This window comes from Lepisma saccharinum, chromosome 26 (genome assembly GCF_977018435.1).
Source record: "Lepisma saccharinum chromosome 26, izLepSacc3.1, whole genome shotgun sequence".
Taxonomy (NCBI): Eukaryota; Metazoa; Arthropoda; class Insecta; order Zygentoma; family Lepismatidae; genus Lepisma; species Lepisma saccharinum.
In genome coordinates, this window is record NC_139254.1 from 12,099,187 (window position 1) to 12,126,476 (window position 27,290).

The following is a 27,290-nucleotide window of genomic DNA, read 5'->3' on the forward strand; positions in this document are numbered from 1 at the left end:
TCGCAGGTGGTTCCTTAAGTACCAGGGGTGTGTGGATGCTGAATAATGGCGTAGGAGGGAAATCTGCATAATTTTTAGCATTAAGAGGTACCAATTCATTGATGAGGTTTTTATTTTGTTCTGTAACACTCTTAATCTCTTTACCGAGACCACTGATTGCATCGATAATAGGTTGGTCTTGACGCTTGTGTTGTTCGTAAAAACCTCGATTCTCTGATTTCCAACCTTTGAAACGTTTGGACAAGTACTCTCGTAATTTCGAATTATCTTCTATTTTACGTTTCGTCATATTTTTTTATTTTTTGTTAATGGTTATTTTATATCGTTTCAACGTTTAAAAAGTCGTTGATTTTATTTCTAAATTTACCATTGTTAGGTTTCCGAGTCATGTCGATACTAACAAATCCAAAATCGTCGCTGTTCCAACAAGATGAACAGAATTTTGAAAATTGATTGTAATTTAAGTCTCCTCCCACATAATCATCGTATACATGTTTCAAATTAGTATAATCTTGACGAAACAAACAGATTAAGTTTGTATTATCTCGTAGTAACTGTTTGGGAATTTTGGAATACGTTTGAGCTAAATAAAAGCAGTCTATTTCTTTGTGACGACCCTGTGTAAAAAAAATTCTAATTTCATTCTGATTTTCCAGAATAACATCATCGAATACCACAACAGAATTTTTCAAACATTGGTCGAGAGGTTTTATTGTTGATGCAAATGTAGCTATGCCCAGTCCCTTGTACAACTTCATGAGTTGTTGGTATTTCGGTTGTTCTAAACTTTTAGAGAATACATACAAGTGTCTATTTTTCCAATGTAGCCAATTGTGGGCAAGCAAGAAATTATCAACCAGCAAAGTGGTTTTTCAACAACCTGATGGGCCTGCAATGAGGCATCTTATGTTATCAGGTAACAACTCTCCATTTTTTTTATTAGTTTCCACTACATCTGGTAAACGCTGTACCACATTCCATGTTGGTGTCACAGAATCACCTGGTTTGCTTCTATCCAACTTTTGTCTGACAGACCTAACCATTTCACATCCAATTTATTATTTTTCTTCTTCAATATTTTCTCGATTATATATGTATCTCGATATTTTGTTTTACTAAGTTCCTCTTTATAGAATCTCCCTTTCAATATTTTGTTATGATTATCTTTTATTATATATGTATTTCTATTTACTGGTAAAACTTGAACCACTGAGAATAACTCCGTACTCCAATTTTTAGTAAATCCCTTCTCGAATAACTGTTTATATTTACTGACCCTTACCTGATCCCCTATTTTTAACTTTGGCTTCTTGCTAGTATATTTACATTTTTGACAATAAACAGTAGAAATCAATCGTTGCTCATAAGATTTGGTTACCTCAGCAGGTTTCATGTGAATAGTACTGTGTACTGTATTGTTGTAATCATGAACTAGCTCGGGTAAAATTTGCACCCACTTATAATTGCCTTGTAAAGTAAATTGTCTCCACATGCGATTTTTTAATGTTCTGTTGAATCGTTCCACTATACTAGCTTTCAGATCACTGTATGTAGAATAATGTTTAATATTATGTTGTTGCATTAACTTAGCAAATGTAGAATTGAAAAATTCTTTCCCTCAATCTGTCTGTAAATATTTTTGTATTCTTCCCTCACTAAATATCGACTTAAAAGCTTCGGTAACACAAGTACCAGTTTTGGATTTTAAGGGAACAGCCCATGCATATTTGCTAAAAGTATCAATAACTGTAAGCATATATTTGTAACCATGATTTATCTTATCCAAATTTTTTAAAGTGCCCCTTGGAGGGGCCATCTCGATCAGATCAGCCTGGAAGAATTCATTTATACCTTTTGTTACTACACTTAATCGCTTGTAATTGCGACGGGCTGGTTTGTGTAATTCATGAACTATATCTTGTCTTGACATCGAGTTCGAAGTGAGAATATCACATAAAATGGATTGTCCTCAGGGTATAACCACTTTATGTCAAATACTTGCTTGTCACCAATTTCAATATCAAGAACTGATAATAGTTCGTCGTCATGTATTTTATATTTATTGGTAGACTCATCCCAGTATGCAATAGGTATTTGTACTGCCTTGTGTATACCATCTTTTCGCACTATAGTAAACTGAGGAACTTCAATATGTTTTCCATATTTTAGAAAACTAAACTTCAGAAATCGTAAACTACCATCAACAAAAAATTCATGTACCTGAGTGTACGGATATAATTTGTAAACATTGCCAGCATTTGCGTACGTCCAGTGCCCTCGAGCATTTGGAACACTTTGTAACCTAACAATTTCCATAGAATAAAATTGACGAGTATCTACGTCATCTAGTCTGCTTAATACCGGTTCCAAGTGTTCGTTGATAGTACGAACCAACTCATCGTAGCTAGGTTTGATTTTTACATCAACATACAGTTGTTTATATTCCTCTTTGAGATCGTGAAGTTGAGTAGCAAAACCTATTAAAGCAGATTCTTGACTTGCTTCAAGAGTAGTAATTTGTGACGTAATATTAGAAATAATCTCCTGTAAATTTTCTACAAGTTTCAATTTAGAACTCTGGGTAGCAAGATCGTGTACTTGACTTCTGATTTCTGTAAATAATGCATGTAGTTCGTTAATTATTTGATTGTTGGGAGAGTAGCAATTTCTCTGATTTGCGCAATTTCTGCTTGAATGTTTTTGATATCCTCAGATTTTAAAATTCGATGTACTGCTCTCCTCATAGCTCTGATTTCCTGAGAAGTAGGCAAAGCAGCTACAGTATTCTGAAGTGTGGTAAGAGTTAATTTTATAGCATCGAGTTCTGTTGCATCAGCTGCATTTTTCAAAATTTCTTGCAGTTGCATTATGTCATCCTGCGTAGGTGTAGACTGTTGCAGTGTCTCTAATTTACTCTGAATGCCATCAATAAGATGATGGAAATGCAATAATTCTGATTCAGTATTCAAGCTTTCAAGCTTAGTAACTTGCTGTTGAACTATAGCTAGAATATCAGTAATGTCAGGCAGTTTCGATTCCAGAGTTTCCTGTACACTTGTTAGCTCATTTCTCATAGTTGCCACAGTGTCTTCTATGTGAACTATGGTACCTTGTATCTTCCCAAAATCTTCATAAGTCTCCAAATGTAATTTGATGCCGGCAACGCTCCGAGCAATAGCATTTAATTCAGAAGATGAAGGTAAATTAATGATAAAATCTTCCAATGTCTGTAGTTTCGATTGAACTTCTGTTATAGCTGTATGCAGTTCATCTGTCTGTAATTCAGATTTGATACTTTGCAATGTAGGAACTTCGAAAGATTGAAACTGTTCTTACAATTTAGCAATACTAGCATTTACCTGCTCATATTCTTCTTGAGTTTTGATATTCTGGATGATGGTTTGCAGTTCGATACGAATATTATTTGCCTGGTCATTTAATTGCTGTTTCAGCTGTTCGGTATTCGTTCTCTGGATTTGTCTAAATTTATCAAGTTCTTTTTTCAAGTTGGCAATATTTTCTTCTAAGTTTTGAAGATTATCTATTGAAGCTAAATTAGTATATTTCTCAAGCAAAGATTTGAGTTCTCCGTCAATTTTACTATAGGATCAATCAGTTGAGTTTGAAGATTTGTAATCCCTGATTGAATATTTAGATTTAGCGAATTCTGTAATATGAGTAAATCTGATTTCAGTTTCTTTAGACATGCATCTAAACTAGCAATCTCGCTGGAATTATCTGGAATCTCCTGTCGCCTTCTATTACCAAATACAGCCATGGTTTTTTTAGGTATTTTATATATTAATAAGAGGATAGATTATTCTTATTTCGATAAACAGAGGAATCAATTTATCATACTCTTCAATTATCTCAGCATACAAAAATTCACCAGCTTCCACATAAGACGTATCAGGAAGTAATGTACTATGTTTAATTCTATACAAATTTCGACCTATGTGCAAAATTGCCGCATTCTGTGGAGAAACATTTATTTGAATTTTCCCACTAACAGGTAACTTATATGATGATAAGTTATTATTAAATACAAATAAGTGCTTTCCAGTATCCTCGTCAACATGAAACCAAATACTGTTCAAGTGAACAAGAAGTAACCCTTTCAATTCATGATAAATTTCTCTAAATACATCCATGTTTACTGGAATTCTCTCTACAGGCTGATTATGTTGTTGCTTTTTAAACCCAAAAATATTCATGACGTTTTATTTTATATTAGCTATTTTTTTATTATATACAAAATATATATTTGTACTAAGTATAAAAAATTAATAAATACATATAGTAAAAAGAATATCACCCTGTGCTTAGCACATTAAAAAAATGTATAGAGGAGCACTGCAACAACACGTCCGTACTCTTCAACTGATCTCGCAAAACTGACTAATCTGTCACGTCACATCTTATCATGACAGGTTAGTATTTTATTGAGTTTCAGTTTATTGTAAGACTATGCCTTAGTATGTTTGGTCTTTAGTGTTATTTTTCATGTTGGTATATATTGTAAAATGTCAAGAAAATATCAGACTCTGCAACTATTTTGGTGTGGTATTTAGATAGGTTGCATAAATTCAAATAATGTAATGCAAAAAACTCTTCAAGTAGCCTAAAAACATCTGAGACAAAAAGCTAATCAGAAAACACCACGTCAGATACAAGTCATCATAATATTACGTAATAACCTGTTTGCATAAACATAATGCAACAAATTAACTTCTGTGCCATTGTAATGTTGCGTAATGTTATGTAATAGCCTGTTGCATAAGCATGATGCAATAGTTTACCCTTATAAAGATACAATAAAAGGAAGCTTAATATGAGGGCATCACAATATTATGTAATGTTACGTGATTTAACTCGTAAGAAATTATAACACTCGTATCAAGTACGAGATGAAAAATCACAGATTTGCAATAATATAAAATCAACAAAAACATAATCAAAATACGTTTACCACTGTGGTTAAATTAATAAAAACAATAGACCTCGACACTCGTACCAAGTGTGAGGTAAAAAATCACAGATTTGCAATAGTATAAAATCGACAAAAACATCATCAAAATAGGTTTACCATTGTGCTTAAATTAATAAAAATAATAGGCCTCGTACCAAGTGTTATTTTGAAGGAACCCAATTATACTACTTACCCTCATATCCGAATCCCGTCACAACCATAAAGCCACGAGGGAAACTTTCCCTGCACTGAAGAACAAAGTTGCTGCGCCCCTTGCCGTCAATGTCACGGTATGTGATCGCCCGAATGTGACCACCAGCAGTGAGATGGACATGTGATTCATCCATTGTGACAACTCTCTTCCATTTGGAACCCGCCAGGTACTTTTCATACAGTTTCCTGCAGTTCGTCTTACGTTCGGCAATGTGACGCGGTAGAAGGTGGTGTACACAGCTTGCAGCCCTTCTCCTGGTGGTTTTCGTGGGTGAATGTTTCTCAAGGAGAGTCTGTTGTGTGTAACGGGCCACAATAGCTTTCGCAGTAGTCCCCCCGAGTGTTAACCCATTCTCCCGACACTGTTTCACAATGCGTACGTATGAAAACTTAGCATGGAAAAGGGCCATTACGTAACCCTCCCAATACCGGTTGATTTTCGGCGTCATTTGATAACATTCACTACCAACACTCACGCACCTACAAGGTCAGACACAAGACTACTCCCGCCAGCAGACCCATAGTTCCAGCATGATACGCCAGGTGGCAGCACCGAATCGAAAATGGTCGGATATAAAGCAAACAACCTCCGTAAATACCTAGCAGGATTCCTTAAATTGCTTGGATACTCGATTATTATTATTATTAAAATTACATATCCTATGATACTACATATTTAGCTACATATCCTTTTGATATTACATATTTAAGTACATTATTTTACAATTATTGTTACATATTTATTGAAGTGTGACTCAAGATCGGGGATCAAGAGTCACCTGGATGTAGCAAATCATAAAGCGAGAGGTTTATGGTTCATAACTAATTCAAAAGGGACCCCTCCCCCTGGTCAATGAAGGAAAAGATGAATTATAGATGAGTGAGAATGCTCTCTCCACACTATCATATCTGCCCGAAGTTCTTGTAGAGTCTTGTCCTAAACGAAGATGTGTCCATATCGTGTCAGAGTCCGAACTTCGACTCTGACCAACTTGTCCTCCGTTATCCCGCGCTGAGTGTATCGAAGGGGATTCAGAGTAAAACTGTGAGGGAATGAGAGCTACGTCCTTCCGGACTTCGCATTTATACTCACTCCGGACTAGAGGTTGTTACTCCTCCAATTCTCTATCGGCGAGGCGCACTTTCGTCACCTCCCGTAGAACTTCAGTATTGAAGCAATATGAAATGCAGCGCATTCCTGGGATAACTTGGAGGCAATCGATGAAGGAGGCAGGTTAATGAACTTCACTCATTATACTTCATCATTATGTACATAATCAAGGGACCACGGGTTCGATACCCGGTGGAGACACATAGTGGTTCGGATCCCACTTTAAACTGTAGGTCCAGTCCCGATTAGCCTTTCTGTGCATAAATTGGACTTAAAACAACAATAATTCTATCATATTTATGTACATATTTTGTACTTTGATATTACATAAAAATCCGGAGTCTACTTATCATGTTTATATTTACCTTTTATGTTTTTACCTAAAACCATCTTGAATTGTTCTTGTTAATATATTACAGTTTTCAGTGTAAAATTGCCTTACAAGTACTGTATCTTAAACTTGTAATAAATAAATAAATGTTCCTTTGTAGTACCGCGGTATAAGAGGTGAGTGAAATCTGGGGAGTAGTTGATTAGTGCATTGAATTTGTAGCAAAATCACAGGTCAAATAGAAATGTGTTCACCTGAAGACTAGAGAAGAGGTACTCTCTTGAAATGTAGTGTTGGAATAAGTATACTTAGAAGCACTAGACAATGGATAATATCCAATTAGCATTGCATTGCACCGCGCATGTAAAGTGATGGAATCTGCTTTCGAGTGCCAATTATACCACCGCATGGTGATGGCTAGAATTTTCACGACTTAGCATATTTTTTTGGTAATTATGATGTTTTCCCCAAACATATAGGAATTCATATTATGAAAAAACTAATTAAGTTAAGGCTCTTTTTAAGGGCATATTTATTTGCGACGCCAAGGGTCCCGGGTTCGAATCCCGATCGGGTATGGTTGTTTGTGAATGTCCATTCATCAATTTCATCATTTCATCACTCATCCCCATCTTCGCAAATTAGCCAAGAGGCACAAAACGCGAAGTAAAATTAACTAAATCAATCAATCAATCAATCAATTAAGGGCATATTTTGGCAAATTTGGAAATTTTTGCGTGATATAGCATATTTTGATGGATTTTCGGTCCTATTCAGCATATTTTTGCATTTTGAAGAAATATGCAGTCATTTTCGAAGTGGATTCGTTCTTACTCCCATGTTTACTCGAGAGGTTTTTTTGTTGTTTTTTTTGGACTGAGCAAAATCTTTTTCATTTTTATTTTAAAAATTTAGAGAAAGTATTCATTGTGCATTGCAAGTCCGGGCCCCAAAATGTGAACTAAAAATAGTACATATGTGAAAATATCTCAGCATATGTTAGATATTCATGTTTGAAACAGTCAAGTTATAAGGGCATATTTTTCAAATTATAGTGCATATTTTGTGAAATGTTGTCATAAGAGCATATTTTATTTTGCATATTTTGGTGATTTTTAGATCATAAAAATTCTAGCTCTAGTGATGACTAAAAATAGAAAGTAGAGAGGAATGCAGTTTCCATAGCGTTTGAAAATCGACCAATCTTCCGATTTAATTCCAGAACCGAGAAGGACCTCCAGCGAAATACCGCAGCTGGATCCACGACTGGAGTGGAGCTCTTCTTCAAAAATTTATCAGGAGAAGCGCTGGAAAACGACGTCAGGCCGCAGGGCTTTCGAGTAAGTTTAGCAAGTTTTAGTAAGCGTGTATGTCCGTGCCCAGTTCGGGACTTCGAGTAACCTTACTGTAACAAAGGATTTGTTAGTCAGCAAGTTATCACGTAGCATCAATAGTGTTGTCTTAAGAAATGTGCTTTCTTGAAATCTATGTGACAACCGAGAAGGTGAAGTCGGTGAAGGGTTGTGCAACGACGCGGTGAGACCAGCTTCCAAGGAACAACTATTTCGTCTTTTGCTGCGGGGAGAATACTCCAATGTATCCCAACATCATGTTCCGGGTGCCAGAATTAAAGTTACCCAACTCAGAGCCCTTTGTAGCCTGTTTGAGGTATCGTAGAACTCTGAAATTTGGTTAATCAACTATGCAGACCATAAGAAAGATGATGGCCGTAAAAAATAGTTCAATTTTCCGCCACCAGGTTGAAATGTGACGCTGTACTTCCATGATGGGTTGTAATAATGACGTAAACTGCTCCAATTGGTTATGGATTTGCCTTTACCTTGCATTCTTGTAATAAATGAGAGATTATTTTCTCGCAACTTCCAGCCACTAACAAATGTCTTTCTAATTGAAGAGACATTTTGGTAATTTTTGAGTTCCGAAGTAAAATGTGCCATCCTTCAATTTTCGAGTGAAATTGCCATGCCATACAATTTGCGTTAGACTCAGTGAAGCCTTCTGAAATCGGTAAACACAACACGAAAACAATTTGTTTACTGTGTAAGTTCTAATAACCTTTTTTCTTAATGAACTCGGAAATCAATAAAATGTCACTTACCATGTTTTACACCAGAGCCCTTCAATTAATAATTCAGCTAAATTACTTAACGTGAGTGCTGAACAAAAGTTCGGAAGTGATCACCATGCCATTAAATAAGAAAGAACGTGCATTGCTGGTGAAGTTGTTTTATCAGAACGGTAGTAATATTGCTGGCACGCATATTGAACACTGCTGTACTGCCAAAAACCAACAATAAAGATTTGTACACCTGATTATGGTTTTCAATATTCATTATTACAGCGCCACATTTCAACCTGGTGGCGAAAAATTGAACTATTTTTTTTTATTGCCATCCTCTTTCCCATGGTCTGCATAGTTGATTCACCAAATTTCAGAGTTCTACGATGCCTCAAAGAGGCTACAGAGGGCTCGGAGTTGGGTAACTTTAATTCTGGCCACCCGATATCTTAATGTACATGCTTTCATCTCCAGGACCCAGCTAAATCCATCATTGCGTTTATATTTCTTTATTTGGCGTCGCTTTTCTGCCACTTTTTGGCTATTGAGGATGAGTGATGAAATTGATGAAGAGACACTCTCAAAGAGCACCCACGCCCACGCCCGGATTTGAATCCGGGAACTTTGGTGGCGAGAGTTTGAAACACAACCATTGAACGCGCTCGATCACAAAGCCGGCCAAATGTTACGTCACACAAACACACACGCAAAAGTCATCATCCTATTTGAACTGACCTTTATTTTGACATCTTGTTGTTTATATCAGTAGTGTTTTGTCAGTTAAATAGAAGATAGCTATTCACGAAATTTAATGTGTGCGAAAATGAATAATTATACCCCACAAGAACGGTGGAGAAATTGTGACAATTTTACGTGACACTTTCCCGGGCAGAGTAATATCCCGTTTGGGTGATTTGCCATGGCCGGCCAGGTCCCCCGATTTAACCGCTCAAATTCTTTTTCGTTTGGGGATATTTGAAGTCATTGGTTTATATGAATAAGCCAGAGACGTTACAGCAACTAAAGGACAATATTCAACATGAAATTGAAAACATTTCCTCGCAGATTCTTTCCAAAACCATAGAAAACGCAAAAAATGGCCCAAATTTGCATCAATTCGAATGGTGGTCATTTATTGGATGTTATCTTTAAAAAATGAGGACATAAAACTTACTAGTATCAATAAAGGTTTAACACAAAAAGACCCATGTTGTTTAATTTAAAAACCAAGCAATAGGCTAAGAAAATCAGGTGATGACTTTTGCGCCACCTTGTAGCCTATATAATATGTGTCGCAAACTGTTCATTTTTGCAAACCCATGTTTATAAACACCTTTGCTTCTGCTACTGCGAAATTTTCAACCTCACAGTTTGATCGAACCTTTATGTATCACTCTCTCTCTCTCTCTCTCTCTCACTCCCCCCCCTCTCTCTCTCTCTCTCTGTGTAAGCTTACATGTAATTTTTAGTATAATGCATCTGGTGATAACCATTTGAGTGATATTGAGATTATATGTATATCATATATTCGAGATGGGCCGTTGCACCATGTAAGAACCTCGCTACTGTTAACCATTGCGCTTACAGTTGTGATTTCATTTCCAAATGGGTTTCTTAAATATGCGAGCGAACGATCTGGCAACAGCGCAAATTCTGGAAGAAGCCTAATTTCATGGTCACTGGTATAGTCTCGAAAGTTTAATGCACACAAGTACATCTACAGAACTTTAAACTAGTTATGTTCTTGTTGTATTTGTCGCAAACAGACTTACATTCACAAGCCCGACAGCTTCCCGGACGTGTCCCAAGGGTACCTCGTTCCCACGAAAGACAAGCTGAAGCTTGAGATCCAGATAGCGGCGTTCCAGCTGTGGAGCGCGTCGGAAGTACGAGGGGTGGACATTTCTACGAGGAGGTGCAAGTTTAAAGACGAGTCTAACCTTTCGATCTCGCCGGATTACACCATAGACAACTGCTTCATGGAATGCAGGCTGAGGTACCTTAAGGACAACTGCCACTGCACGCCGTATTACTATCCACGACTAGGTTTGTATGCTCTCCTCTCCACCTTGTTATATCTCTGTAATCGCCTCTACAAATTGAGTAAAGCAGTTAAAAGTGAGCACTTAGTTTTTGATTCCATTGCATCTAAGCTACCAAAGCAAAAGCAGAAGCCTCAGATTAAAATTTTGAATATATTTGTTGTTGTAACGAATGGCTAAAACGTACTTTTACCCCACCTGAGGGGCTTAAAGGTAGCATGTTAGACTAATATTAGACTGCAAAATCGATTTAAAACTTGCACTGAAATTATTTCTAATAGTAAATAATATACAAGACTATTTTATTTAATTTATGTGTAGAAACAGACTGTACAAATGTTTTTCTCTCTTTTTGATCACCTTTCGTGTCTTTCTTTTTCCCTTTTCACCAACAATGGGACTTTCTTCTGCCATTCTTGCACTAGTTTTGATCCGATTTCGAACCTTTGTCTTTCAATCTTCATTAAAAATCTGACCACTTCTGCAATGTTTTTTTCTCACATTTTGTTCACTTCTCGTGATTATGTTTCATTTTTGGCAACAATGGGACCTTTTCTGACATTGTTGCTCTCGCTTTGATCCGATTAAGAGCCTTTCTGCATTCACTTTTCAATAAAAATCTCACCCACATAAAATTAAGTACGGTAAAATGTATATGGAATATTACATTCTGGTTATCATTTCGGAAGCCTGTTCTTTGCTCATTTTCTTCTGAGAAATCATCCTTTTTGGTGTGGGGTGATCTCGGCATGGAAGACTGATTTTGATGCTCTAGTTGATGAATCAGGCACAGAATCTGAATCAGAATCTGAAAAAGTTTGTAGATGCAGATGTAGTTTGCATAGTTGTGTGTACGCATTGCTTGCATTGTAGAATTATTTCTCTTGTAGTCTACGGTTGTTACAAGCGTATCATTCTATAGAATGATGGGATCAGAACCAGTTACTTCGCAATTAATTGCTGGGTGATGTAACCTATTCATCATTCATCCCCGATGATGAGAGCATTCGTCATTAAAATAATGACGATTTTACGCTTGGCAGTGCGAAAGATACAAATAAGATTTAGGAACTTAACAACTAGAAAAGACAATGGTCACTCGTTGGTTTTTTTTATGAACCTTTGAACCTGAATCATGGCTGGGTTTAGGATAGTTACCTGTCTATCTGACGAATGAAGATAATTACGATGAATAAAAATAAGCTAAGTCCTCTGTTGGCTTCGTTACAGGTTGAGCAGCGCGTTGTCCTACTTTTGCTCCACTTCTTTCCTAAGCTCTCCGCTCTCCTCAATCCCAATCAAAAGTCAGTCCCCTCTCAGCCTGTCTCACCTCTATATTACCCAGGCCATGGAGCCCTTCCTCCATGCCGAATCGTGATTTTAACTGCCACTATGCAAACCACTGACTCCATAGGTAGATGGAACTACCTATTTCCTGAATACCTCAGGAGGTTTGCATAGCACAACACTGTGCGTTATTTACATGCCTCAGAGGTTGAGACAACTGAGAAAAACAAGCGAATGCCCTGGTCAACATGAAGCATTCAGAGAGGCTTTTAAAATAAAATATAATCTTATGGATTGATACGCAAGCATAAAAACACAATTTGTTGTGACGTTTCAGAGAACACGCGCTCCCTGGAAGAACACTGGAATAAATTAAATAATAAAATCGTTAATAGCAGAACACTGGAATAAATTAAATAATGAAAATAGTAACATAGACCCACTATGGAGTTTTCTTTTTCACAAGTGGATTTGATTGATTGATTGATTTAGTTTATTTTACTTCGCGTTTTGTGCCTCTTGGCTAATTTGCGAAGATGAGGATGAGTGATGAAAGGATGAAATTGATGAATGGACATTCACAAACAACCAAGCCCGACCAGGATTCGAACCCGGGACCCTTGGCGTCGCAGCGCGATGTGCTAACCGCTCGGCCACAGGGTTGGGCTTTTCACAAGTGGAGTAGGACACCATCTTTAAAATTTAATGTAACAAAAAAACATGAAGAATCTTTGTGAAAGCAATGATGATTTTGAATTGCCTGATGATATTTGGGATTCATAATTTTTTAACAATTTGATATTTTTTTTATCTAAAATAATAATAAAACAGACTGCTTGTTTCACAGTTAAGTTGCTATGTTACAACAATGTAACATTACAAGATCCATTGTACATGTATAACTGATTCCTTTTTATTAAAAAAAATTAACCATTGTTATAACTGTATCTTTAATCAAACTAAAAATAAATGTCTGATGAAGGGAGTGTGTTTTCACCTGAAACGTCAAAACAAATTGTGTCTTTATGCTTGTAACAACCTTAGACTACAAGATAAATAATTCAACTGTGAAGGTATAACATGATTTTATATACTGCTGGACAAAAAAAAACGGACACTTGCATTTTTTTGTGATAACGCAATGGGTCGATAAAAGCTCTGGTACAAGGGCTAACTAAATGTTGCAGAAACTGAATTAAGTACGAATGCATAAACAAAGTCCGAGCCTATGAATGGTGCATATGGTACTACATGATCTGCCGAACATTCTGTAATATACCTGCGAGCTGTTATTGCAATTCAGATGTCAAATATTAAAGTGTCCGGTTTTCATTGTCCAGCAGTATATTTGAGATATCTATTCGTTAGTTATACATGACTACTTCTTTCAGGTACCCGTGAATGTATCGAGAAGGATTTTGTGTGTCTTCGAAACTACAGCAGTAAGTTATTTGTGTGTGTGTGTGTGTGTCTGTGTGTGTGGGGGTGTGTGTGGGGGTGTGTGTGTGATGGAAGCAATCTCTGGATCAAGCGATCGAAAATAAGTTATCTGCACAAGTATTGACCCGATAGGGCTTGATCAATGATCGCGTGAGAGTGAAAGTGAGTTCATGGAGGGCAAAACACGGCTGCAGCTACCACCCGTTTGCAGCAACGCGCACTGCTTTGCTTTCCACACTCTCTTTCTCCCTTCTCTACCGTTGTGCACGGTCTTGCTCCGCAGATTCCTGAGAAAATGTAGCACGAATACATGATTCTTTACAGTACACTTTTCATTTTTTGTATTGTTGCTTCATTACACATTTGAAGTTACAACTTTCTATTGATATAGCATGATTTTCTATCTAAAGTTACTGTTCACTTTGCACACTGCAATCTCTACTCCAGGCATGATCAAGTGCTCTCGTATGTACACTCACCGGCAATAAAAATGGGACACCTAGATCCTGAACTACTCGCTTTCCTGGCAGGTATGTGTGTGTTTCCTAACTCTACGGCGGTGTCAGGACTTGTCATTTTCCCCTCCCCTTCTCCACTAAGCGAATGAGAGCGTTCGTATGGTCACATTATGAAAACAAATGAAGGGAGCTATCCATGATTTGGCCTTTCTATATTCTTTGATAATACATTAACTTTTCATTATTAACTTTATTTTTATTCTGAGTAGGTTTCCTTACTCGTTATTTGTACTCTCTCTGTCTGTGTCTCTCTCAGTCTCTTTCTCCCTCTGTCTCTCCCTGTCTGTCTCCCTTACTCAATGTGTCTCTTTCTATGGTAAGAATTGGTTGTAAGACTGAAACCTATCTACAGGATGTCCGGGCTAGAGGTATACAAAAATATATGCTTATAAAGAAAGAACTATACATTTTATGTTGTTGGGTAAATGCTCAAACGATAGAAAATCTCCACGTGTTACTGATTTGAACTTTGCTAACCATAGCACACACTACACTTTTCGTTGTGCCGTCCACATGTTGACTGTCAGGCGTACGCTGCTAGACTATCCAGAGCGCGTCACATTGGACATTTGTGCGCATGCGCGATCTATACGACTCGGTGCTGACCTTGAAATGGTGACGATCAAATCTCGGGGAGATTTTCTATCGTTTGAGCATTTACCCAACAACATAAAAATGTATAGTTCTTTCTTTATAAGCATATATTTTTGTATACCTCTAGCCCGGACACCCTGTACTTCAATGAAGACTTGTACAATTACCGCATTATTAAACTAATTTCCCCTAACAACAGTTAGATAAGACAGTATAATTGATAATTTTTCGAACAAAATTGATGATAGTTAATGATGGTCTTCTCACAGTTAAGAAGGACTATACTTCCTGTGAAGGGAATCAGTAGTTATACTTTAAAATGAAAGCATGTTAGATAATTATTTAATATTAATTTTTTACTTTGTACTAGCGGTTATAAGGAAGAACAAACCACCTCCCAACACACCTGGGTTCAACATGTCTGATGATATGATAGCCTGTGACTGCATTCCTCCGTGCGAAGACACTGTGTACAACTTCGAGAATTCAGAGAGTAGTATGTGAGTAGCATTTGGAGCATTATATCACTCTCATTGCGATTTCAAATTCTACATGTTTGTAATCATATATTGATGATTTCACATAACATGTGATGTGCATGCAGATATATATATAATGTCCTAATTAGAATAAGTCACATAGCTCTCAATTTTTAAAATATAATTTGCATAACCTTCTACTACCAATAAAGGAGCAATATTTACAATATTATGGTTATTTTCAAGGTAGTTTTTAAAATATGTTTAAAACATGTACAATTCCGGAACGGTTAAAGCTCTAGACTTCATTCAATCGGTTTGCACTCTTTTTAAACAGTTTTTTTTTCTTAATAAGGTTTTGAGAGTGCGTAAAAGTGTTCCACAAAATGTAATAGGTTAGCGGTGGTTTGAATTCTTATGGATAGAGTGAAAATATGGGCACAAGAAACTTTTTGAAGTTAGCTATTAAAATTGAGATTTCTTGAAGGGCAGAATCTTGAATCTGTCAAAATATTTGAGAGGGTGTAAGGGATTCAAATCAAATCAAAGGATTTAGGAGGTATTGCATCCCTTCCCCAAAATTTGTGGGTACAATGTACCCTTGCACCCTCCGTTCCTGCCCAACTGTATACTGAAATCTTATTCTATGGCGCTTTTGTGTAGCTATTTGTGTAGGGCAAAAAGACTTGGTATATTTAGAACAGATGAAAAAAGGAACATTTTAACTTAAAGAATAATATCAAAAATAATATTTGGGTTCATATTTGACATACTGGATATGATGTCCGCCTGTAATTCTTTGGCATCAGTGATAGCAGTGTGAGATTTGTTATGTAAGAGTTTCAATGTGTGGTTTTTCTTGTGTTCAATATTTCAGCGCGTTTTCTGTCATATTCTTGCAGGACGCATCAGCTGAAAGAAGCAGAAGTTGGCTACGCTGACATCTACTTCTCGCAGCTCAGTGGTGTTCGGTACCAGAACAATGTGCTGTTCGGGTGGCTAGATCTCCTAGGTAACTTCTTTTCTATTGTGACGTCTTATTACATTTTGCTTTCATCTATAAATATTTTGAGATTTGTAATTACACTATCAAAAGTAAATTTCTTATCTCCGGAAAACGGATTTCTTCAAATTTACAGGATAAACTACTTACCGAATACTCTTTCTTTATAGTTGTGGAAGTTCGGGGAAGTGTTTTCTTCCATCGTTCATTGAATTTTGCCGGTAAATCATCTATTTTTCGATATAAATGTGTGACCGATGCACGAAAGCTCTTGCATCCATTTACTTTCAGGTGGATGTAGCCTGTGTGTGATGACGTAATCCCGGTCAGTGTTTCCAAACACGTGTTTTTATAACTGAAGAAGGTACGTTTCCGCAAATGGTTTGTGGGGCTATGTATCAATGGTTCGTGGGGCTATGCGAGAATGGTGTGTGGGGTTACACATATTTTTTTTTTCTAAACCAATTTTTACTATTGTAACCTAAACGTGACCCTGCCTAACCTAACCTTACCGGAAATGGTTCGTGGGGCTATGTATGAATGGTTTGTGGGGCTCGTAGGTATTTTTGGTTGCAGTGGGGTGGAAACACTGCGTTCCGAGTACTGTAGTGAAACTGTGACCGCCATTTTGCGTGTTACCGAAGGCAAAAAGAAATGAAGAAAACTTACTCGATATGTCGCAAATAGAGCTTATTTCCGTGAAATAAGCGAAATTCCACCTTCAGCAATGTTTCTCAATGCAGAATACGTAAGTACGAATATTCAAATTCAATGATCTAGCGAATTTCAGCCGTTTTCCGGAGATAAGAAATTTTCCCTTAGTTAGATATTAGAGCTTCGTTCTGTTGATATATCGGCTAAGATTCGTACTTTATCACATGTTCTCGCTTTCGTCTTTCTACACCCTTCCCTACGTCTTACTGCCAGCATAGTGCAGATTAGCGAGGATCTGCCGTATGTACCCATGGCCAATATAATCAGCCCCGACCCGTAACCAAGGTTACGCTTTACATTTTTGTGTGCAATGACGTGTTAGCGGTAAAGTGAATGCATCGCTTGAATGTGAATCGACGGAACGACAGTGTTGCAATATGAAAATATTAAACACCGCAACGACAACAATTCTCTACGTTAGAATGTTTACCAGAGCCTGTGGAAAAGAAGATGCGGTAGCCACTACAGTCGGGACGCGATAAGAAGCGGCGTGCAATCAGAACGCAGGACGGCAGAACGTGACCAAATTCTGTCTCCTCGTTGGCTGCCATGTGGCTGGGGGTTTTCTACGTTGCCACGTTCGCACAAACAGACGGACATGCTAGTCAGCTGTTGGCAAGCTCGGGAGAAAATTAAGCGTCACGCGAAATTAAGCACGTACGTATCAGTATGCTAATATATGTTATTTCCTTCGAAAAAGTGATAATTTAACTAATCTAGAAGTTTGAATCTGAAGTTTCTTGTAGGTTAACGTTAACTTCCCGTGTGAATTTTACATTCTGGCAAGCATGAAACATTTTATCTTCCTGCTCTACACAGCAACCGAAAACCTTCACTGAAAGACCCTCTGTTGTGTTTTTATTATGGTACATTGCAAGCATCAGTTACCAGCATATTTTTACTTGTGTTGTATCGTATCATAATTACCTACAAAAAAAAATGCGTCTTGTGTTATGAACAACTGTGCCAAATCGTTCTCCTTTGATTTCATGCCGCCTCTCTTTGCCTTCTTTGTCACACCGCGACGTTTGTCTTTTTCGCAACTCAATACCGACCGCAGCTATGCCCGCCTAATGTTTTGTATACGAAACTCGCCCTTTGTTTTGTAACGACATGGAATTTATACTTCTGTGACATAGTTGAAGCTTCAGAACGTACAAATGAAATGTATTTCTTGAAAATTAGGGCGACTAACGTATAAACAAATTACGTACAACTTGGTTTCGTTAACACGTTTTTTAAATTATATTTTGCGGAACCTACAAAAATTTACCTTTTATGCAGAATTTCACAGAACTGAGTTACTGTAGTACAGAGAAGACTTTATCAAGATCAAGAACAAATCAATTGTGTGTGAATTGATTGATTGATTGATTGAGTTGGTGTTTTAAATTCCACTTTATGCACACTACGGCTATTCTGGAATGGACCTACAGTTGGAAATGGGATCGGAACCACTACGTGCCTCGACAGGGTATCGAACCAGCACTACTTGATTACAAGGCGAGGACGTTTACCCTACCACTGTACCATCGGGGAGGCACATGTGGGTGTGTGAAGTGAGATAATTTGGGAAGCTACAGGATAATACAGGCTCTGGCAATACAGAGTTCAATTAATTACAACGAAACGCTTGGCAATTGCTCGATTTCCTAAACATTAATGATACATTTGGTACATCTGTAATTAATGCTTCGATCTACCTGTATGTAAAAACATAAAAAATGAATGAAAGAACAGAAGTAGTAGTTAAAGAATCAATTGTTTTTGCTGAGAATGAGAACAATGGAAGTGTCCTGTTGTTGACTGTTTAACCAGATGTTTAATCCTACACGTGTTTCTGTGGACTCGCGAAAATCCTGAAGTAGGTCAATCCGGCAACTGCGCGTCGCTACCAGAGCGGGTGGTTCCACGCCGGTTGGTAGCGCGTCCCGACTTGTAGTGCAGTCAAACGGTTGGACGGGAACTTGAAGTCACAAAGCCAGTGACGTGCACTGAGGAGTAGCTATGCCTCGCGACAGGTTAAGTTTGCAGCAAGTGTTATGTATTAATCCACGCGAGAACGGCGCTCAGCATCTCCCGTTCCAATCTTGCCTCAACCGTCGAGCTGTTTATGTCACAGGCAGCGAGAAAATCGGCAGTATTGCAGCGGAACTATATTCTGCGCGCACGTTTGGGTCTACATGTGTGAAATGTTGCTGCAAACTTAACCTGTCGCGGGGCTTAGTCTAGCAGAGATAGATCAATCAATCTCACGTCTCTAATTATTTTCAAATCACAATATTTATTGTCTTGAAGCCTCAGTTCATATGCAACACTTCTTTACACGCGTTTCTCGTCCCTCGATGAGATCAGCTGGCAAGGCTGGATACCCTAGCTGGCTCTTCTTCCGCCTTACCAGAACCAGGTATAGACAACCCCCCGAATGGAGAGGGAAGATTTCTGCCTGTACCTCCCTTGCCCCTTCGCCCCCCGCTCCCATAGTTGAAAGCCCGTGCTTTCAGGTCCTCCAGTCTATCTCCTATAGGACAGATAGGGGATTGGTTTCCCTTCGATTCCTTTGTAAATCCTCTAAAGAACTCGGGGGAAAATTTTCTGCAGTACTTATGTTCTCTGTATTTACACAACCTTTTATACGTTGTACAATATGTATGTATAATATGGGATGTAGTTTTACTTGTATTATGTGCAGACAAAAGTGTTATGGTTTCTTTTCTCTTTTTTTCAAATATGGAAATGATTACCCTAAATAACAAATATTTGCTCACGCTCTCTCTCGCTCTCGTTTTAGTAGTGTTTTATTTAAATATACTAATAATTTGGCCTCCAATAAAAAATGGGTAAGCTAAACAGTCATAAATACCGATGTATTAATTTGGGCAAGAAAACGCGCGTTCTAATTGTTGTTGTTGGTTTGGCTTGTTTTATTGATTGATTGATTGATTGATTTAGTTTATTTTACTTCGCGTTTTGTGCCTCTTGGCTAATTTGCGAAGATGGGGATGAGTAATGAAATGATGAATTTGATGAATGGACATTCACAAACAACCAAGCCCTAGCGGGATTCGAACCCGGGACCCTTGGCGTTGCAGCGCGATGTGCTAACCACTCGGCCACAGGGTCCGGCTGGCTTGTTTTACTTCACCTTTCTGGCACACTTGGTTATCGCGAAAATGACGATGAGTGATGATATAATGAAATTGATGAAGGGACCTTACAAAGAATAATTCAGGCCGGGATTCGAACCCATGACGAGCGCCCATTCTTGTTCCTATGTGTTGTACTCTGCAGTGAATAATGAAATAATTTGGAATGAAAAATGTATCCCAGAACTCAAAAAGCCAAATGAATATCTTTGAAGAAAGAAGAAAAAAGTGTGTTTTGTTACCTGTTTATCTCCTCTAATATATTGATTTTTTGCCACCTCCCATCGCTTTTTCTAGCTGTATAGATTTAATCGCGATAAGTAGCTAATGAGCTTATGGAAGTCACGAGGGACAATCATAAACAGAGAACTCTGGACTCCTGATTTCACAGTGCCCTGCAGATGCTCTGGGAGGAAATTATTTGTACCCCCCCCCCCCTTTCTTTAGCGTTGCTTTTCCATCACTTTACCTAAATTCTGCCATGACAATGAAGGTTGATTAAATTAAACGGATGAAAAGTGGTTACAAAGAAACACTCATGAACAGGCCAGGGCTCGAGCCAGGATCTTTCAGTAACGAGATCGTGAGATGGAGAAATTAGGGAAATCAAGCAATGAAATTTTTTTGGAAAAAACTTTAATCATATACAAATATGGTGTTTCAAATATCCAATTGAAATTTACGTACCACTGAGTAAATACGCAGTTTGCTTTACCGATACCCACGTATCCGAATAGTTAGAGCTTTCCACTCATCTTTGTTGTCGGCCAACCTCCGTGTGGGAGTGCAAGTGGTCGGTACCCGGTGGAGGCACATAGTGGTTCGGATCCCACTTTAAACTGTAGGTCCAGTCCCGATTAGCTTGTATGTACATAACGTGGATTTAAACACCAAATCAACCAACCGCGGGGGAGTGGTTATCACTGCACGCTATGACACCAAGAGTTCCAGGTTCGAAACCCGACCTCGGCATGGGTGTTATTTGTGTTTGTCTCATCTTTAATTGTATTGTATCATCTTCGCGATTAACCAAATGTGTCAGCGACGCTAAGTAGCATAAATCAAATCAAATCATTGATTGATTGTTTGATTTGGTTTGTTTAACTTCGCTTTTCCTACACTTTTGGCTAATCGTCAAGATGGTACGATAAAATTGATGAAGTCACAAACACAAGTAACACCCATGCCCAGGTCGGGGTTCGAACCCGGGATCTCTGGCTTAATAGTCAAATCAACATGTTTTGGATTTTCGAAAGTGGGTGGGATTAACACGTGCTTCTTTTCACTAGTCCTTCCTCATTTTGCAATCCTTTGCTTTCTTTGACGTTCTATTTTTAGGAATACTGGGCCCTAAAGGGAGGAGGGAGATTATGACCCACACCAACCTCCCTTGGGCACGCCACTGATTGCTACCCCAAGTGTCGACATCACCGCACGTCACTGCACAAAGCCATAGACCGCAGCTCAAGAAACTCATAGAGTGATGTACTAAACTTCTTCAAATTACATTGTACGGTGTATTATTTGTACTACATTTTGTGTTTACATTGTAGCATATTGAAACAGAAAAAAAATCTTATTGCTCGTTCTAAACATGAGGCAATATTTTTTATTGCACGTTATGTAGGTATAATAAGTAGTTACCCGTCAGTATATTCATTTTATCTCAACCCATAAACTGACCCTGGGTTTTATTGCTTATAAAGCAGAAAGCATCGTACACGAGGAAATGTGCATTCATGTGCTAGATTTCGTGTGTTCAGTTTCTGACATTTTTTTCCTATCTGCGTATCGCAACACTAGCGCATATTTGCAATTCGTTTCAATGGTTAAATTCACCTCCTACCGTCGTTTCGTCATCACAAGGTAAGCAAGCCCCTGAGTATAATCCTCTATGGGACTAGTGTTGTGTTCTGTCCATATGTGTTTGTGATTGTCCCTTCATTTATTTCCTCTTGTTACCATTCATCCTTATCTTCGCAATTAGCCAAAAATGACAGAAACGCGAAGTGAAATAAATCAACCATTTTTTTCTACAATACAATACAAGGGTATATACAGGGTGTCTCAAAAGTAATAGCGCAAACTGGCACAGGTGAAAGTACACGATAATAGAAGCCAAAACGTCTCAGTGAACATGGGTCCGCAAACGAGCCGTTTTCGAGATAATCGCGGATGTGTGATTACAAGCCGCCACTGACTTCATTGTTTGTAAACGTCGTCCTAGTTGGTAAAATGCTAATAATGTGTGCGAATGTGTGGTTACAAACCGTCATTGATTGCATTTTGTAAACACCGAGTGCTTCATTCCTTGCGCGGTCGGAGGTTTGCTCTTTGTTTACAAAACAGAAGATTTCCGAGAGGTGGCGTTGTAATCAAACAGAACATTTCCGAAAGGTGGCGTTGTAATCAAACAGAACATTTCCGAGAGGTGGTACGGCTTGTACCCACACATTCGCACACATTATTGGCATTTTACCAACTAGGACGACGTTTACAAACAATGAAGTAAGTGGGGTCTTGTAATCACACATTCGCGATTATCTCGAAAATGGCTCGTTTGCAGACCCATGTTCACTGAGACTTTTTTGCTTCTATTATCGTGTACTTTCACCTGTGTCAGTTTGCGCTATTACCTTTGAGACACCCTGTATACATACTCGTATGTATAGCTGATTAATGTCTTTATCTCGTCTTGCAGTATCTTTTGGTGGCATTGCGGGACTGTTCCTTGGATTCAGTATGATCAGTGGCCTGGAGCTCATGTACTGGTTCTTCTTGCGACCCATGTGTGTGTGCATGTGCGACCAGCCATCCACAAAAGACGACGGCGTGACGATTGGCACATATGCAAAACACACGATGCGCTTTGGCTTTGAAACATCTGTAACCGGCACAAACAGGCAGTTTAGGAGAACTCGCGTCCCGCTGACAAAGATTGTGGAATGATCTTGCACTTTCGTATCACTATCAGCGAGCTTTCTGTGTTGTATTTAAGCTGGGGGTTGTCGGGGTTCTGCGCCACCTAAATTCTTCAACTGAGTATATTATATTTAGAACTTGAGCAAGTGTCTGCGGGGAATGAGCGCTTTAGGGGTTGCACACCCTCCTGTAACGCCTTCAAAATAATAATAATAATAATAATAATAATAATAATAAAACATGTAAACTTTGATTTTGATGTCTAATGTTATTTCGTGTTGCGTGTATATGTAATCAAACGCACTGTATATGACATCTACGCAGAACAACTTGTTTGTTTCGTATGAGAGACAGGTTACTGGACATAGACAGACAAGAACCAATAGCAGACTGCCAAATAAAGACCTCAATCGGGGAACAGCTAAGAGTAAGAGAATGAGGAAAGCTAAATATATCAAGGTTGTGGGAAAAAATGAAAGAGGCGCGCTGGCATGGTTCATATTAGGGGGATGGAAACAACTGAGAAAGAGAAACGAAGCAGGGGAAACGATATGTCCTTTGTGCGATGGGGAGGAGACGGACAAGCATATTCTACTAAACTGCCCTTCTACACGTGACCTAAGGAACAAATGGATGTAAAACTTAACAGGGAGGGAGGTGATAGAAGTGGCAGACGACAGAATAAAGATAAAGGAAGCGGGGAAGTAACTGGGGAAATACCTGGGAGAAGTAAGAGAACGGAGGGGGGAAGCTATTAGAGAAGGCAGCGAAATGAGTGATCATGCTCCATCTTTATAGTGTAAGTGTGTGTCTAAAGTAAAATGTATTCTTTTTTGGTGAGAGTGCAGGAAAAGAGAAGTGGGGCAAGGAAGAAAGACTGGAAGAAGAACTGGCGAGGGAGGGGAAGAATGTGTATATAGGGGACAAAGTAAGAGACAGCTTAAAATAAAACTAAATGTAACAAAATATTGTAGAAAAATCAAAACTCTGTAGTGCGTACAGCCTATGGCTCAACAAAAAGAAAATAAATCTAAATCATAAAACGAAAAAAGTTGGTAATTGTGACCAAATTCTTTGCTAACTCTAAACAAATGTGCACTATTACTAAAATAATTTGGTTCTGATGATCAATCATTTGTTTGTCACATGTAAGCAAAATGTTTGGTTACCTTCAACTTTTGTTTTGTTGTTATTCCAAACTATTCCCCTCTTGTTAACCCTGACTAAATATGTTTTTGTTAGACACTAAAATAACCATACGAAGACTCCGTTAACTGTTGTTAGCAGAGTTGTCCTATGGTGCCAGAATTTTGAGCTAAGCTAAAGTTAGAAGGTTGTAAGCTACCTTTCTCGTAAACTCACGTTCACTCGCCTTCTTGCCCCTGCACACACTTGCGTACGCAGAGGGGGGCTGATGGGGCTACAGCTTAATCCGAAATTTTGAGAAGAATCAATATTTTCAAATAAAAAACAATGATGAACTCTGGAAAAACCAGTGGTAAATGCAACGCCCCCCTTAAAATGACTCCCGATTGCCATTTTTGAAAATTTCTAAAAATACAAAATATTGTATTGTGTGTGCCGATACACTAGAATGGAGCTATGTACTCTCCACCATTAGAATTCCAGCCCTTCCTGAAAAAGAAATCCTGCCTACATACAGAGAACCAAATGATGCACTAAAGTGTGTTTTGCAGCTTCTTCAAAGAATCAGATTCACATTTGATGCATTTTGGGGCATTTTTGTATGTCGTGAAAGAAACACCAAAGTGCATCGTTTGATTCAAGTGAGGATGGATTTCTTTCAGTCCAGATGCACTTTAATGCATCAGGTGATACGTTTTGATGCGTTTTGATGCACCAGCATGTATCATCCAAAAAAGATGCAGAAAGGTGCATCAACTGATGCATTAAAGTGCTTCTCGACTGAAAGAAATCCTCACTTGAATTAAACGATGCACTTTGGTGTTTCTTTCACGACATACAAAAATGCCCCAAAATGCATCAAATGTGAATCTGATTCTTTGAAAAAGCTACAAAACACACTTTAGTGCATCAATCGATATGATGCATTTAGTTCTCTGTGTGTACGCCAGTGTCTGCACAGTTACCACATCTTACCAAGGGCGCTCACAGAGTGACAAGAAGAACTTCATATAATTCAAATTATGAAATTGTAGCATGAAAACATGGACGAGGGGTGCCATGAAAGGCAGCAGATTAAGTGGCCTCTGATATCTTTGCATCGTGAAAAGAACAAAAAGACAAAAAAAAATGTTTATCAACAAAGTGATAGATGATTATGGAAAGGAAGCAAGTCGAATCGTTCTGACCTCCGTGGTGAAGTGGTTAGCACAGAACGGTACAACGCTAAGGGTCCAGAGTTCGAATCCCGGCCTGAGTATGGGTGTTCTTTGTGAGTGTCCCTTCATCAATTTCATCATATCATCACTCATACTAATTAGCCAAAAGTGGACGAAAAGCGATGGAAAATAAATAAATCAATCAAGTCCAATCCAGCTTCTATTTACATAATGGACTCAAGTCTGAACTTGACAGCGCCATGGTATTTTAATTCAATTGAAATCGTATGACTTGCAATAGAAGAACAAGAAGGTAAAATATGATATTTTTATGACTGAAGAGCGAGATATTAAATCTTGCTCTGCCCACCAGTGCTCGAAGTGATCCAGTTAGATCAACATGGATTAAATGCAGTAGAAGAGAATTCGCCTATGTAGATAAATCATCCTAGTTGGATGAGGATTTTCTTAACTGGGAGGTTAGCATCCTGCACATTACCCCAACGTTGAGCACTACAACCTCCCCCCTGAGAAAAAAAAATCATGAGTGTGGACTCTTCAATCTAGCCCTTGAACCAATCGTGCAACCATTTCCAGCTCCTCTTTCCCTAGTCCCTCCTAACACGCCACTTTAATTCCCAAGTACGTTAAGAGCGATACAAAAGAATTGCGATTGTGTAAAGTTTTACTCTGGGGTGTCAAGTCAACGTATGCGCCAAAATATACAGTACTGAAATGAAAAGATGAACAAAAGTAAAAGACATGTTACAATATAGTGACTGGTCTATATGCAACCCAAATAACAATCGTGCCTTTTGGGTTGCATAACTGTCAGGAAACCTAAGGTTAGGTTAGGTTAAGGCATGTGGAGTGGACGATTGTCATTTGGGTTGCATATAGACCGGTTACCTTTTTCAAACTCGGTCCACCTTCACGACCGCTTCCGTATGAGCGGAAATAATGCTCAACTATGAATACTTTTTCTTCTTCGAGAGATCTATTTCTAACAACAACTGCACAACACAACTTCCTTCTCACTACTGCGAACACGTGCAGCTGGAGCTATGCCCCGTCGACAAACGCAACCACGTGTTCGAGATGCGCGAGTTTCAGTACTGTATATTTTGGCGCATACCGTACGTATTTCACGGACAACATACAGAATTCTGGATAGGGTGAGAGAGCTACTCTTGTAATTGTTTCAGTAGGCAAAATAGCTATACTAAAGGAACTGATATCACAACAGAGGGAGCTCCCAAAATATTTGCTAAGTAATCAAGCCACATATCCTTGTCATTCAGTTTTTACTTTTAAGGATGCATATAAATGAACACATATAGTAAATGCTTTTCTGCATGATAGCATCAAGAGTTTTGAGTATGACACCGTTACAATACCAAGCCTTAGATTTCAAAACACGTGACTACAATAAATGCGCATGTGTATAATGTTCTGTCAGTCATCAAATTGGTAAGAATAGCAATTCTGGCCAAACATCTCAATTTAATCAGGAATAGAAGGTAGTAAAAGGGTTAAGGAAGACTACGAATAAGTGGCGTAGTATCCCATAGAGCAAAGAGGCGTTCGCCCCTCTGAGCACCAATCTGTAGTGATAAATTTAGTCCACTTAAGCTTATAACCAGCATAGTGTAGCCACACAATTGAATGCAACTAAAACTATATTATGTGCTGACAGTACAATTGGGTGGCAACGCGTGGGGGGGGGGGGCAAGAGCAGTTTACTTTTTCTTCATAAACAAGACTTAGCATTAAGAGGCCATAGTGCGGGGAACTCCCCTTAAATACTCCAAGGTCTCTTTGTGACTAGGTATAAGTTTTCAAAGAGAAAATTTGGAACAATTTTGTATTAATAAAAGTACTTTTAAAAATATAAGACGGAAAGACATGAATCAGTTGTTTTTTTCTTTTCAGAGACTACGTGGAGTTTGAGTTTACAAGTCCACGTTATGCACAGGCAAGCTAATCGGAACTGACCTCTAGTTTACATGAGATCCAAACCACTACCTCCACCGTATATCGAACCCCTTTGTTAAAGACAATGCGGATTAATTTAGGAATAATTACATGCTACTTCAGTGTTTTGGGGAAGGGGAAGTGATCAATTTGAGGGCAGTTCT

The 27,290-nt window shown here is 38.4% G+C and overlaps 1 protein-coding gene across 1 annotated transcript in view; it reads left to right on the top strand.

Annotated features, from left to right (window-relative positions):
- The window catches only part of LOC145979380 (pickpocket protein 19-like), a 50,434-nt gene extending 27,558 nt beyond the window's left edge, over positions 1-22,876 (top strand). The window contains exons 5-10 of the mRNA XM_083112249.1: positions 7,847-7,964; positions 10,471-10,750; positions 13,425-13,475; positions 14,956-15,085; positions 15,967-16,076; positions 22,629-22,876. Coding sequence (XP_082968375.1) covers positions 7,847-7,964; positions 10,471-10,750; positions 13,425-13,475; positions 14,956-15,085; positions 15,967-16,076; positions 22,629-22,876 — 937 coding nt within the window. The remainder of the gene's footprint in view (positions 1-7,846; positions 7,965-10,470; positions 10,751-13,424; positions 13,476-14,955; positions 15,086-15,966; positions 16,077-22,628) is intronic.
- Positions 22,877-27,290: the final 4,414 nt, after the last annotated feature.